This window comes from Vanessa cardui, chromosome 14 (genome assembly GCF_905220365.1).
Source record: "Vanessa cardui chromosome 14, ilVanCard2.1, whole genome shotgun sequence".
In the NCBI taxonomy this organism is placed as follows: domain Eukaryota; kingdom Metazoa; phylum Arthropoda; class Insecta; order Lepidoptera; family Nymphalidae; genus Vanessa; species Vanessa cardui.
Genome location: NC_061136.1, coordinates 8378306 through 8393468, shown reverse-complemented (window position 1 = coordinate 8393468; position 15163 = coordinate 8378306). Strand labels below are relative to the sequence as shown.

Sequence of the window (15163 nt, the reverse complement as noted above, 5' to 3'; positions counted from 1 at the left end):
AAGCCGAGTGAGAGTTGAACAATTGTTGCGTACCGAAATTTTCAAGTTTTACATGTTTTACATATTAGCTATGAAGCTTTTACTTATTACAAGTAACAATAATGAAAGTGACTTATATTATGAACGACGTATATTCTTAAATAAATGATACTTTTAGCTTTAAATCATTGCTTGTTGAATATTATTCATAAAGGGTAGCTACGTACTCATACAAGTTGCGCCGGAGCGGGCGTTATCATCAATTTAATTCCTTTTCCTCTAACAAATGAGGTCATAATTCAAACAACTAATCATAACAATGATGCATTTATATTTAATTCTCGAAAATACGCTTTATCAAAAACAAATAGTTATGATAATGTTATTATCAATAATGACCAAATAAACACAAATAATAAACAAACCAAATAAATTAGAATACATAATTATAGTAATGATACGTGATTAAAGCTTCGTGCATTTAGTATAAAGGATTAACAAAAGTAAAGGAAGTGTAATTGCAGAGTTATTTTTGTATCGTAACCTTTCTTGATTCATTTAAAGCGCAAAATAGATTTGGCGGTGTCTGCAGAAAACAGGTGAACGCTTGGAAATAAGGAAGCAAACTTTGTATTGTTTTTTATATCGTAATTCCTATTACTACTACTCACTGAATAGTACCCATTACGGGAATCCCAATCATACTCGGTCACACCCATTATAAATTTCAAAGAGAATCTTCTAGTCACTTATAAACGTCCCCCACTGAAACACTAAATTATTTGACTACCGCCTCAACCGAGCCAAGTGTTCGTGAAATCACTTAATTAAATATCTGCTCGGTAAAAAATGTTTTTCACTTCTTTTCACACTATCTTACGCACACACAGTTGTTTATTAAGTCTTGTAAACTACCCGATTTGACCTTATTTGTAAAACAACATATTGCAATAGACTTCATTGCAAAATATGTCCGAGCACAGCACTCCCGAAAGCCCTGGGCGCTACTGGAGCACCAGGAGCAGCGGGGATATTAATTTTAATATTAGACACGATCTACGCTTCTCAAACTTTTATAAAATAAATGAATTAAACAACCGTAATTGACACCACCGTCACGCATGGCCCCTTAACAAAGACTGACACTTAAAGTGCAAACCCGAACGTTGAATTTAGATTATACTGGATATCGCACTCCTCAAAAAATTAGCATAGTACACACATCAATCAACTAATGAGCGATAAATAAGCACGTCTAATTATCGAATATACCAAGGTCGTAGACTTTCGGTACGAATGTGATACAAAAATAAATTAAACTTTGACAATATCTGACTTTTGAATTGACTTCATTGGCAACGCACACATGGCTGCCGTATGTCCAAGCCGATGACACATGCAAAGATGAAATAAATATAGCACACACTCGCGTTCAGTCAGGAGGGAATGACTATGAGCTGGGGTATAGAAGTATAGTGTAGTTAAAATGATTGACGCAATTCGGTGTGAACGGTTCACACACACATTAACAACGGTCTTATTTTATCTTTACTACTCGTACATCCCGCGGGATCGACGTACTATTGGGCCACTGTATAGGAAGTCTCGTAGTGAATGCCAGCCAAGTACTTTGGACTCTCTGTCTATTTGTATTATTAAAGCTACTCTCGAGACGTTACTCATGCTGTAATCAGTTTAGTTTTATGAATAAATATTATCAATCGCGATGGCGAAAACCTCATCAATGCATCATCGTGCAATAAATCTTAAATGTTCTATATTGTATGTATTTGCTGACATATAAATAAAAATACTAAATTAAATATTGATGCAACCCCAAACAAACAATTTTGTATTGTTATTATTATTATTCTTTCTCAACAATATAGTAATATAATATTTCTTTGCTATATCAATAGCGATATTTTTGATTGTTATATAATGTGAAAAAAATTAATGAACAATTGAAAAGCGTCATCTATCGTAGCTAAGAGTGTAAAATAATTCTATAAGCTGGCGCTAGATGGCGTGTCGTGTCTGTAATTCGTAATGAAAGTAATTATAACGAGTTGTAATAGACTTAATGAGGTGCGGAAATTAGCATGATGAAATTCAATGAGGCGAGTCAAGTGACAGAAATAATGTACATTGAATGGTAAACCGGCGCGAACCTGGAAACTACTGCCAACACTGATAGAACTGTCGAACTGAAATTTTTCCAACAGTGAACTCGAAATACTCGCAAACATCTCGCCTTGAGGATTACTCTGCAATACACCATTACATGAAACCATATCCACCAAGAAATTAGTATAAAACTGAAAAAATAAACATAATATTATGAGAGAAAATATAGATGAGTTAAATAAGAAAATATTAGTAAACATAAAGTATTAGTCCAATAGAATGAATTAAACTATGATTTTATAATTATAATATATGCAAGTATATATTATCAAGTATCCGCAAGCTTTTAAACTACATGTATGTCTCTTACGCACGACATAGCGGTTAACCGCTAAACTAGAGTAGCTCGGTGTAGTGGCAGTGTAAATTGTTTGTTTTTAAATGTAGCCAATATAATATGTATCCTTGAAATAAGAAGCGAGAAATACCCAGAATACATATAATGTTTTTTGAATAAAACATTTATAGCGTAATTAGAATAAAAAGGTGGTTATCGAAACGGTAAATTTTTGAAAATGGAACAAGAGGTATTGTCTGAGATTATGAATGAAAGAAAAGTTTATGTTCTATTATGTGGAAGATGTCTGTGAATGATGATATTTCGTCAAGTACATGTTAGGTATATTCTGTATATATAATGATTTGTACCACTTTATATATGCAAAATCCGTATACACTATATATTTATAGGTCCCTATCACACGGTATAATTTCAACCCACTGGTCACCAATTATCACCTCCATTTACATACAAGCTAGTCACCAAAACTGTGTGAAAAAAAATTTAAAAAGGTTTATGTGATTTTAGACTTATAATGCCTATTGTTATTTTTTATTATTTCAAAGTTAGCTGTATTTTTAACTGTAATATTCAAAACAATATTTTTCGTTAAATAAAATACAGTCACTATTGTTAGAATATTAACAGTATATCGAAGAGAGTAATTAGGTAGTTCTTATTAAAAAAAATAACTTTGAATTAAATTTACTGTTTGTAATTTGGTTAAAGATATTCCCAGATAATGAAAAAACCATGGGATAAAAACGCAGATGTATACTACACTTCATTGTGATGTAGCTCGACTAAAAGTTTTTTTAATAATAATAATATAATGTTTAGTAGCAATTTCATAATTATTGAATTATTATCAAAAAATGTATAGACGACTAGATGCAACTGCGACTTTACGTGTAAAAAAACTTTACCTATACATGCAAAACGGTAATACCCTATGTTAGTAGTATTGGATTAGAGGGTGGAAAAAAGTAGTCTATGTTCTTCCTCGGTACTGATCTATCACAATACTTAATTTCATTTAAAACGGTTCAGCATTTAAAGCATGGAGATGTAACAGACAGGTAATTACGTTCGTAATTATTAGAACTCGTTTTGGTTTATCTATACTAATATCGATATACCAAAGCCAGTTTCAGTAGCCGGATTCGTTGATTTCCATATAAAATATAAATACTATATACATAGTTGAATATGTATTTCTTGATATTGTTGTATTCTGAAAGAATAAGTTCTATGTTTCTTGCTGATTATTTTCGGTAAAATCTACTTTCCGAACTGCGGTAGTCGCTTTTCTTTTAAAATCCTTAAACATGGCCATTCAAAAGTGCTCATAAAGTTCTACTTACGGGAATCTACTTGATTTAGATTAATTAATCATTAAAATGTATTTTGGTATTGATATTTTTTATATATAGATATCTATAGGAAATGTGCTGAGATTGTGTGCCATGCTTGGATTTTTTGTTGCGTATTATGATCCATTTTAAAAAGTTCAAAGATATTGTAAGTCTGTTTACGATTATTATAATAAGAATCAGAAAAGGTTTCTGTATTAAACTTGAAAAACGTAATACATCATCACAATTTTTTTGTTTTAAATCATTTTAAGAAAAATACTATACTAAAAAACATTCATACAATAAAAAAACGTCTTAAATGTATAACATAAATTTAAAACATATTATACATTATAATATTTTTTTTAAAGTAAAGATATACAAACTTTTTCTATCATATTTAAAACACAAAACTATTCCTGCGTCGTCCCAAATTTAAAAACAAAAAAAGGCAATAATTTTATATTAGATAGGACGTTTTGTGTTTAACGCATGTTATATTCAATGATAAATAATTTAGTTGAACCAGTAGGTACTGAGATGTAACTAAATTATTACTTTCACCTGTCACGATCACATCCGTGAAGTAGTACAATCGATGGACCGAAAATAACTGTTATAAACACTACTTTTTACAATTCTTTTTTATTATCTCATGCATGCAAGGTTACTGCGTTAACTGTATTATATTTTTATCTATTTATAGTAATTATGTCAAAATAAAACTTAGTACTTCATTAATTAAACTCATAAGAACTTGCATTTAAATTAATTCTGTACAAAAAGTTATATTCTTTAAATGCTGAATTCCTTGTGACCCTGAGTTATGATGTTGTCTGTACAACTGTCAATTAAGAAATACTCAGAATAATAGATTGTATATGTTTTTTTTCATCATTATAACAACACTAGTTTAAGGTAGTAATTCTGCGAACTGTAAATTGGAATTAATGGACTTATATGACTGAAATACTAAAATAATTAAAACTTCATGCTTTTCTGCTAATTAAAATTAAAATCTATAGCCATAAATAGTGTACGTAGTATTATTTATAATTATATAAGAATAATAATGTAAATAAATATTAAAACTTTCATCATAAACCTTGATAATGATTTCATTTAAAACATCGATTATATTACATACTTTGTTACTTTTTTAATAACACAACCTTCGCGTGTAGTGTGTATTTATCCTTTTAAGGCTTGTTACGACACGAAGGATAATATATTCGCTTGACACATTAAAGTAAATAAGTAATGTCTGTGGCCGACACTCGATACGATCTCTCGTCCTTATTACGAAATATTTATAGCAATATTTTAAAAGATTTAACAAGATTTATGCTTGAAGTATTGCAATATGTTTTTAATATTAGGACATTATTCTTGAAACTTTATTTTTTTTCAATAAATAGAAGGTAAGTAAAAGATCTCAAAATATTTTCATGGAAAAAATATGTTGCCGCTTCTTTATAATACAAAGTCCATGCAATTTATTAGCGAAACGTGAACACTAATGAAGACGCTAGTAATAAAATAACTGTATAAGTCATTCCACTAGAAAGTCTCGTCATACATATGCCGATACATCAAATCTCTTGTCAACTATTTTTACTATTTTCTAATTCATCAATAAAGCTAAGTGTAATTTCGAATCGAACTATAAGTTATTCCTTTTTTCATTAAAATGTTTTCATAATTTTTTAATTACTTAAAAATCTTAAAATATATTAAAAATAAAATCTTAGAAATCAAGAGTTTTGATGCATAGGCTCATACATCTATTTAATATATTTCTAAAACAACAAAGTATTAATTACAACAATAAAAATAATAATATAGTGAATTTGACATCTGTGAATAGATATCTCATAATTAAGGGCTCTGATTATTTGAAGCAAACATAAAACAAAAACAGATGCAATACATGATTTAGACGCAAAAGTGCTTTACGCATTTATTTCTCCTAATTTTCGCAACTACTTTTTTATATTATGAGACTCTTGTTAGTCCACAGTAACAAGATATTTTGCATACCGCTGTAAATAATATTCTGTAGTTTTATAATTGATTTAATGTTATACATACATTTCATTTGACAAACTAAAATCGGTTTTTATTCTATAAGTGTGAATCGTGGAATTTTTTAAATTATAATTATTGATTTTACTCATTATTTTATTGTCTCAACGTAAAACTAAGACTCCATTTTTATTCTGTACTTAAAGGACAGATTTATTATTAGCCTTTATCAAACGGTGTACGTGACTTTTTATAATTTGTAGCCTATGATGTACAAAATATGTTTACAATTTATTGTAACAATCGTTTTATAAGAAAGTAATATTATTTATTTCTTAGCATTGTTGTACAACTTATAGACTATTCATTTAAACAGCTTAACTTAACCCGTGCATCAAATCTTTACTGAATTTCGTTGCTTTTGTAAATCAATACAATACTCGCGTTTGTATACGCATACCAATAATAAAAATACGTATCGAAAGAAAATTACATTTTCATAACTTTTTTCTATATCCGTATAAAACTGGTTTACGTTCAAATAAATTCCTATAAATATTTAATAATTGTCATAATTCCTATTTTCCTTTTTTAATGATTATACAAAATTGTGTAGTATTTGAAGAAGTTATTTAAATTTATACTCTTGATGCAATTGTAAATCACAAATTTTTCGTTAGTCGTGTAAAAAGTATAGTTATTATAAGAGGAGTAAATTTTTGTGTAAAATATTACGAGCAAATAAGGATGTGAACATTTCAAGATGGCAATATGGATTTAGAATCTCTAGTCATAAAAACAGATCGTTACATAAAATACATTTAATTGAATTGTCTAGTTATTAGAGAATTATTTCCATTCAAAATAATGTATATATCATATGTATTACGATTAATGGTGAGAGCAAGAGATTTTCTAATATAAACCTTTATATTTCATTCTGATTCAATATTTGTCTTAACTTAGCCACAAGTTTTTATCGATTACTTTCTCAACACTAGCGCCATTACTTATACACTTTGTAAAAACGGGTAGTATTTAAACATTGATCTATCTCTTTCTGTCAACAGCGATTTCACATTCGAAGAAGAAGACATCGATATTCAAGTAATCAGCCAAAAAACTAAATTTATAGGTTAAGCGGTATATCTATTACCTTATCTTAGTATTATATAGGATGTGTTTCGGTTGGTTATATTTGAAATTGATGTTTGATATTCGTTGTAGTGTTCTTTGTTCATTATAAATCGCAACGCGTCCCATATTTGATGTTTACTACCGACTAACTACAAGCACGTATAACCGTTTAGAATTGGTGACTTCCTCAAACTATTGTTAACGACGACTATTTGATAATTCAATGTAATACATCGCGAAAAAACGATAGTGTTGAATATAATCCTCGGTTACTAATAAGTGTAAATATTGTGAAACACTTGTACGTTTGTCGTTACGTAAGGTGTAAGTATGGTAAGGCGAAGTGAAAATGTGAAAACATACTCCCCATAGCTACGGCATGTCATCACGTTTCCTTCGTTCGCCTTATAGGTACGTCTTTGCAAATTATGTGTAAATTATCGCGCAATGCTGATAGACCAAGAATGTCTTTTTCCACTTTGATATTAATTATGTAGGAAACAGGATGGAAATTGCATTAACTTTGTATAAACACGCTATTAAAAGTTAATACTGCATATTTTGATTGGTCAGTTTCTTAAGTAAATACGTAAAAATATATGTGTTTTATCAACGAGACTTACGTCGTGTGCTATATCGTCTATGATAGCGTCATGGGGCAGTTCGGTGGTCATAAGGAGGGCGTGGATGTCTTCCGTTTTGAAGCTCTCCATATCGGCTTCAGCGAGGTTCGCGTCGAGGTCCCGAGCGATGTCTTTGTAGCGGGATGTGAACTCGAAGCGAGATGTTAGATCGCTTATGCCCTTATAGGAGGCGGATACGGAGGACAGTACTGAGATATGGTGACACGAGCCGTCTCGAAACATCGGACTGGAAACAATAAAACATTCATCGTCAGTGAAATACGTTTTACGTCACAATGTAACATTATACGTCATCATTGCGGTTATAAGGGCTAATTCACTAAATAACAAGTGGGATTACGCAAAACAGATTGCTGTTACCTTTGACTTTTATGTTAATAGGTAAATTGCCCAAAACAATGGCCTAAAGAAACATAAATCCGAAAAAGTTTCCCAATTTAACCTTACGTGATTTGTCCTTGACGTTTGACCTTTAGTAAAGGGCAAGCTTTTGTAAATGTCGGGAGAAAATCAAAGTGGATTTTAATTGATGTATAAATAATTTTAGAGTTTTAGTAAATAATAATTAGGGTATTTAAAACAAACAAAATACTATCCAAGCAAATTTTCATTTTAAGTGAAATCAGTTTTAAATTTTAATATATCTACGTAGCTTACACTCAGCGACAATTGATTATCTACAATTGTTTTTAATAGTTATCAGAACTATAGCGAGCCTAATCATATTTCTGAGGAACAGGAAAAGTAACCACATAATGCATCATTAAGTACTATTAAGTGTTCATTCAAGAAGCATTTCTAGCAATATCCGACGACACTCACTTATAATCGAGGAGCCATAGATATCCAGAGTTATCGCAATGCGCATCCAGTTCATCGTGAGTCGAATGCTGGCTTCCTGCGAGACTGGTGTTGCTGTTGCAGTCCTCGTCGGTGACGCCGGGGCTGGCCGCCTTCAGCCCCAGCCGTGGCGGTGGCCCTGGAACACGGAAACCCAACACGTCAATCAGCTGATACGGAAATAGCTACGGAGAGCGACTAGCAACTTGTCCGTCAACAATTCGACGTTATTGACCGAAATTGTTGCAACTTGCAAGCAAAGGTTTTATGACATGTATCTGTATATATTTGTAGGTTATATAATATCATAATAAGCAATATAACTTTTAGGTGTTTGTAAAATGTTTGTTAGTTTTTGTCGAGATCAAAATTCATTTTGATGTACTTAGGTGATAATTTCTTTAGAAGATTCCATTCCATTCCATTTATGAAAAGAATGGATCAAAAAATTGATAATAGACAAGTAAGATATAATTACGTATTGGATCATTATGTAACTGGCAAAATAGTAATTTCACATTCTCGTATCAAAGTTTTATTTTTAAACTTTTTGTTTGGAACCCATTCGATTCAGTTGGTATTTTTTTAAGCAAGAGCGAAATAAACAGAGTAGCTGTGACATTAGATATTGTTAAGTCTTCTGTATTTTTACTTTAATGAGTAAGTTTCTCAAACTATAAATATATTATTAAGTTAAGATAGGCTGAGCTGCTAAAACGTAGGAGTCTTGTCCCATACAAAGCAGGGCGTGGGTGAGCAAGCCGGACGACATGCCTTTTAGGGAATGTTGATGTTCATCCAGACTAAAAGGAAAACAGAGCAGTGGCGCCGTCATCATTACATATATTCAAATGCACACCAGGATGTTTACAGCATTAAAAGCCATTGTTAGTTAGTACAATTACATTTTTGAAGTCGGGGTCAATAATCGTTACACAATGTAAGGTAACACACGTCGTACTCCTTCACTGAGGCCAGTTAGGAAACTCGATGACGTGATTGTGACTCAGCTATCATACATTAAGAGATCTATCGATGGCCTCCGCCATTGTCTTGCAGCGTTATTGGAGAATTTACAATAATTCATCAATTTACCAGTCTATTTAGGCAAGAGCAGATTTATTAAATAAACACTCAAGACCATCACCGAAACGGTCTTTGTTTAAATGTAGGTTACATTTGAACAAAGACAAATTAAAAAGATGCTTGTAATAGAAACTTCTTGAATATTTACATAATAATATATTGTTGAATTTTACTTCACTTACAGTGCAACTGGTTTGAAATGATTCTCAACATAGCTTGTATTTTAGGTACGTAAATGACCTTCGTATTTTTTTATCATGTCAAGATAACTATTTGTATATTAATTTAGCTTGATTTATTGATAATTACACGGGATATTAAGAATATTATAATTAACATCCTTACAAATACAAATAAATATTTGTTCCAATATAATAATAAAAGGATAATTAATGACTAAAATTTATTACCGACAAATCCATATCTTCGGTAGTTAAATATTGCTTGTAACTTTAAATAAAAACCAACCATCGCATACGATATTTATTGTGTATGAAGTGAAATGTAAGCATATTTATTCACGTCGAGTGTTCTAATCGAGATACGAGTCGATTAATTAAATTGCATTATGAAGCTGTATTTAAAAATAGAATTATGTATAATATTTATGTCATTTTTACTCCGATAATAAATCTTAATATATGAAGATTTAGAAATAAACAAAAGAGATGATGCCTAGATAAGGTGAAACAAGTAATAGAGAGTTTTATTAGTGAAATAATAAATGACGTTATAAATGGCAACGAGTGTTCCAACTGTGCATTCCGCTGCGGGCAAGCAGACGCCGGCCTGTGGGCGGACATGCTGCATTAGTCCATTTCTTCAATTTATGCGACCGAGAAACAAGGCATGCGCATCCTGAACTATGCTTTAAACTTCTCAGGTTTATCCTGTGACGGTAAAAATATATTCGCGAATCGTTTTACATACTCTATAAACTAGACGACTTTCTAAAATTTTGAGCTGTATGTGCGTGCGCAAGGTTTCTTACAGTATTGAGAGTTGAGAGATATCGATATAACTACGTACATATTTCTGCTTTTTGTAGTTCGCTCATTGACTATTATATAAAAAGTGTTACTTGTATTGATAACATTTATTTTGTGGATATTTTGAGCGTTTTCTAGATAAGGTTTCGATTGAGGATTAAAATGGCCAATATTTTTCATTGAAGTAAATATTTAATATTAGAAATATTTTCGAAGGAAACTCGTATGATGTAAGTCACCAATTATATTGTCAAAAATACCGTGCAACGCCGTTACATAAAGAAACGTTATACTGTTGATCGGCTTAATTTTACACTCATCGCGCCTGCAGAAGGCACTTTAAAAGGTACTTCGAAAGTATTCTACTATATGAATTTCTACTAATATGCTCATTCTATGTATTAAACTTATGGCTAACTTTTAAAAAATAATATAAGGAACCCTAAAATGTATTAGCATAGCAATGAGAAAATCGGTTAAAACGGGTCTGCACGAAATGAATTCTTGCGTAGTATAATAAAGTTTTTAGCGTGATACACTGAGCATAAAACGAAACATCGTTCAGATTTTATAACTGTATGAGAAATGTTTAAAGCCACAAGTTGGGACGGAAATATATAATAAGTTTCTTTGTTTAATAATATCAAGGAAGAATCTCGTTGTACGGAAGTCGTTTTAAAAACAAATTATCGAATAGCATTATCTTCAATTAAAAAATTTTCACAAATAAATGATGTAACCAAAAAATTTATTCTCAAAGTATATTTTCTGGTTTTTATTCAATTTATTTTCGTATTTTAATTAATCGGTATTGAATAATGATTTACGTCACGAATAAGTAAAAAAATAACTGTTCTCGAAATTAACAATAGATAATAAAATAATTGAAGGAGCAGAAAAAATCGTACTTAACGTCATTTGTTCAAGAAATACGGTATTATGGATTTATAACATCTATATAACCTACTTTATAGTAAATGAACTTAATAAGTGGTACAACTAAGATTTTAAAGCAGCTTTAAATGTCTCTTTCTAAAAACCGTAAATCGATTTAATTTAACAGCATTTTATCCTCGCCGATTTCATCACGCTATGTGGAAAAACGCGTTAATGTAGGTTTTAACCGTGTTTATATCTCTTAAACGATATTGCTATTCGTGTCAAGATATTTCGATGCTAGACGCTCTATTTCGGCCTGTCTTTTATACGGGTCGAAATCGTAAAAAAACATTTAAACGAAAACCGAAGACAATGATTTTGATTGATGAAACTCTGATTAATTTTTACGACTCAGTGAGTGCATTCACAGTTATTCCGCAACAACCAACAGACAATGCATTCCTCGTTAATTTGACCGTGAATATCGGATATAAAGGACGGCGACGACTTTTAAGGTCACAATTTAATCTTAATCAACGGTTTCAATCATTAATTAATTATCTTAAGACATAACTCGAAAGTTTAATTGTCGAATAAAAATTAAACAATAAAAGCAATTCTTGCGTACTGCAGTCGGGCAATTGAACCCATTGAGCAATCAAGATATTGTATTCACTTTACAATATAGACATTACATTGCGAGTAATTATTATATCTGCCTATTTATGAAAGAAATGATGATATATAATTCATAATAATTGTATATGCCGCAATAAAATATTCAATTACAATATTAATTTTAATATGTTGTTCAACGCGATCAGCGAAAGAAAGTCAAGTTGAACTTTTTATGTACCTACGCAATTATATTTATGGTGTTGACATTTTAGCATTAACATAGCGAAAACGTGACCTTATCGAAAGCTCTATGAGCACAAATCTGTTGTAAGAAATAGAACAAAAAACAAGGTTAAGCGTCAAACCGTTTAGTTACTAAGACTACTCAAAGTAGCCTTTAATTTAGCAAAGAATATAAAATTTCCTTATTAGAATATAAATGTAAATTTTGTATTTTAATTACATATAAGCATTAAACACACCGCTACTGTTAATGCGAAACGTACAATTTTTTTTTATTCAAATTAAAACCTTTAGAAAATCATATGATAATCGTATGACTCCTACAAAAATGTATCTGAGTCACAAAGAACAGTTGAAAAACCGTTTGCACTAGGCAGCAGATAAATATTATATAAGAAAAACCTTTTAATACTCACGTATATGCAAAGTTCAAACCGTTTCTACAACAATAGTGTAGTACTTATTATTTTTTTAACGCTACACCCACACAAAGACTTTCACATCTATAAATGTCGTCATTACTGGCGCAGAGGTTTAGTAACATGCCATGTGGGATTAATGTCATAGAGCACTCGTATTTTTAGGGTTGAATTGAAAATAGTAAAAAACACCGTCTCCGGGTATCATGTGAACGATTATGTGTCTAATATTGTTAAGACGACCCTTCGCCTTAGCTACTTTCCATATACGATTACTCTGAGATCAATAAGGAGAAAACGTGCTCAATGCACTTACAGGGCGTTCTGAGAAACAAGTATGAGATTATGCGTATGTAGAATACCAGGAATAGACATGGCACCTATCTGAGCTTGTAACGAGATTATATAAATGATGAGTCATTCAATATTAGTGAGTCAAGTGTGTGGACGGATAAGTTTTGTAACTTATAATCAACTTGTATCGTCATTAAATATACAATTCGATTGAAAGGTTATCTAATCCACATGTATTACCTAGACGCCTTCATGTTACGATTCTTTAATATTTTCCGCGATAGCGATAGCGAAGCCTTAAATTATTATATAATATTGTGTTGGTACTTAATATTATAACATAAACATATCAAAAACAACAAAATAAATTCGATATGTACTGAAATATAAATAGGAACAAAGCGTATGAAAGCCAACCATCGGTGATATTTTGAACATCGTAAATGAGTCATAAGAAAAACGAACCGTTAAACCATGGCGGTGACAATAAAAGAAGATACGCAAGGCGCCGGTTAATTTCACCGCAACGCAACGAGGACTCAAAATGGAAGAATACTTGCAATATAAATAGTCACTTCAGAAGCGAACTGTATGACCAATTCTCTAATTTTGTAACCCGCTTACCATCCAATAACAGAGCTCATGGCTTCACAAAAAGACTTACGATTCATGTGCAACCGTAAAGTTCAAACTCTTGACTACATGGTAAACCAATCGCTTTTTCTGTCCCTATATATTTTATGTATACTTAAATCTTTATAACTACGCAACGGATTCTGATGCGGTTTTTTTTTTTAATAGATAGAGTGATCCGAGAGGAAGGTTTTGGTATACAATACATAGACAATTTTGTAAAAAAAACACTGATAGTTTTAAAAGTTTCTAATATGATGTGACATATCACTTATATATTGTTAACTTAAATTAGTTTGCCTTATATAAAGTAACAGAGTTTAATTTAAGAATTTATATATAGGTACGACCATTTACGACATTTTAAGTACACTAATATCGTATTTTATGTAGCATTTTTTTGTTCGCGACTGTAACTCGTGATGGTCGATTTATGTTACTGGGTGTTTGTTATTTTGGAGCAAAAAACAATTCGGTAGACAATAATCTATCAATAGATGTCGGCCTTGATTCGTATACTGAACGTTGATAGGTTAACGACATGTAGGTAATACTACATGTATGATGTACAACCATGTACTGCTCGGAACTAGAACGTTCTAAAAAAGTTCCGATGGAAATATTCAGGAAATTTGTTTACTTGCTTTCTTGACAGGTTCATGTTTACCGATTACTGTTAACTATGGGCTCGTTGAAAGAAACTTGGGTGAGGCAAACCCACTCGACATGGTCAGACTGGCGAACACACACTGGTATTATCGAGAAGATATATGGTTGATAGTAAATAATTTCATAGTTTGAATAAAAGTTTTTCCAATGTTATGTTAACTAGTCATGTTTTGCATTACGTTTTAGAGTTAGCAGTCATACAACGCACGATCTAACGCAATGATGTGATTGCCAGCGACGATTCAAATGTCCAAATGGCAACTTCCTTTTATAAACGCTGCTGATTAAATTAGCTGACTTGTTTCCTTTATTGATCAACCTTCGCGTTTATACCCAACAGCCACTTTAGATTTCAATTTAATACTTTAAAGATAAGTCTGAAGTATATCGTTGCTTCTGTTTACAACAGCTGCATAATAGACGCATAAGGTATAAATAGAAAATATAATAACAAATAGGTACATGAAACTGTATATTTTATAAAATTAGTTCAGGAGAAAGTAAAGCAATTTTTATACGTGATATGAATCATGAATCACTTTTTTTACCTTTTTTTGGATAAACGTACATAATTTATTATGCTTTTATAGTTATGTTGTATATATATATTAGGTTATTGAGTTATAAAAATAAAAATTTAACGCCACTTTCAATATAACTGTTAACGACGTTAAAGGATCGTTACGAATAGCAGATATACTCGATATCAGTTCACTTAAATTGACAGCTAAGCCATTAAAGATAAAATAGAATTAATGATATTACGCCATGGATTGGTATGATAGAAAATGCAGCTGTGAAGTTTGTGGTCCATTGGGAGTACAAACTGTTTACGTGTACAAAGCATGTTTAAGTAGTTTATTGTTAGTCCCACACTCAAAACCAT

The 15163-nt window shown here is 31.1% G+C and overlaps 1 protein-coding gene across 10 annotated transcripts in view; it reads right to left on the bottom strand.

Annotated features, from left to right (window-relative positions):
• Positions 1-15163, bottom strand: part of LOC124535069 — a 64970-nt gene that overhangs the window by 16123 nt on the left and 33684 nt on the right. For 8 of the 10 annotated variants that reach the window (XM_047111114.1, XM_047111113.1, XM_047111108.1 and 5 more), the window contains 3 exons: positions 8430-8586; positions 7587-7833; positions 2151-2246 (listed from right to left, as the gene is read on the bottom strand). In XM_047111114.1, coding sequence (XP_046967070.1) covers positions 2151-2246; positions 7587-7833; positions 8430-8586 — 500 coding nt within the window. Of the gene's footprint in view, positions 1-650; positions 1101-2150; positions 2247-7586; positions 7834-8429; positions 8587-15163 lie in introns of those variants that run through there. The other 2 variants (XM_047111112.1, XM_047111117.1) reach the window with 2 other exon arrangements.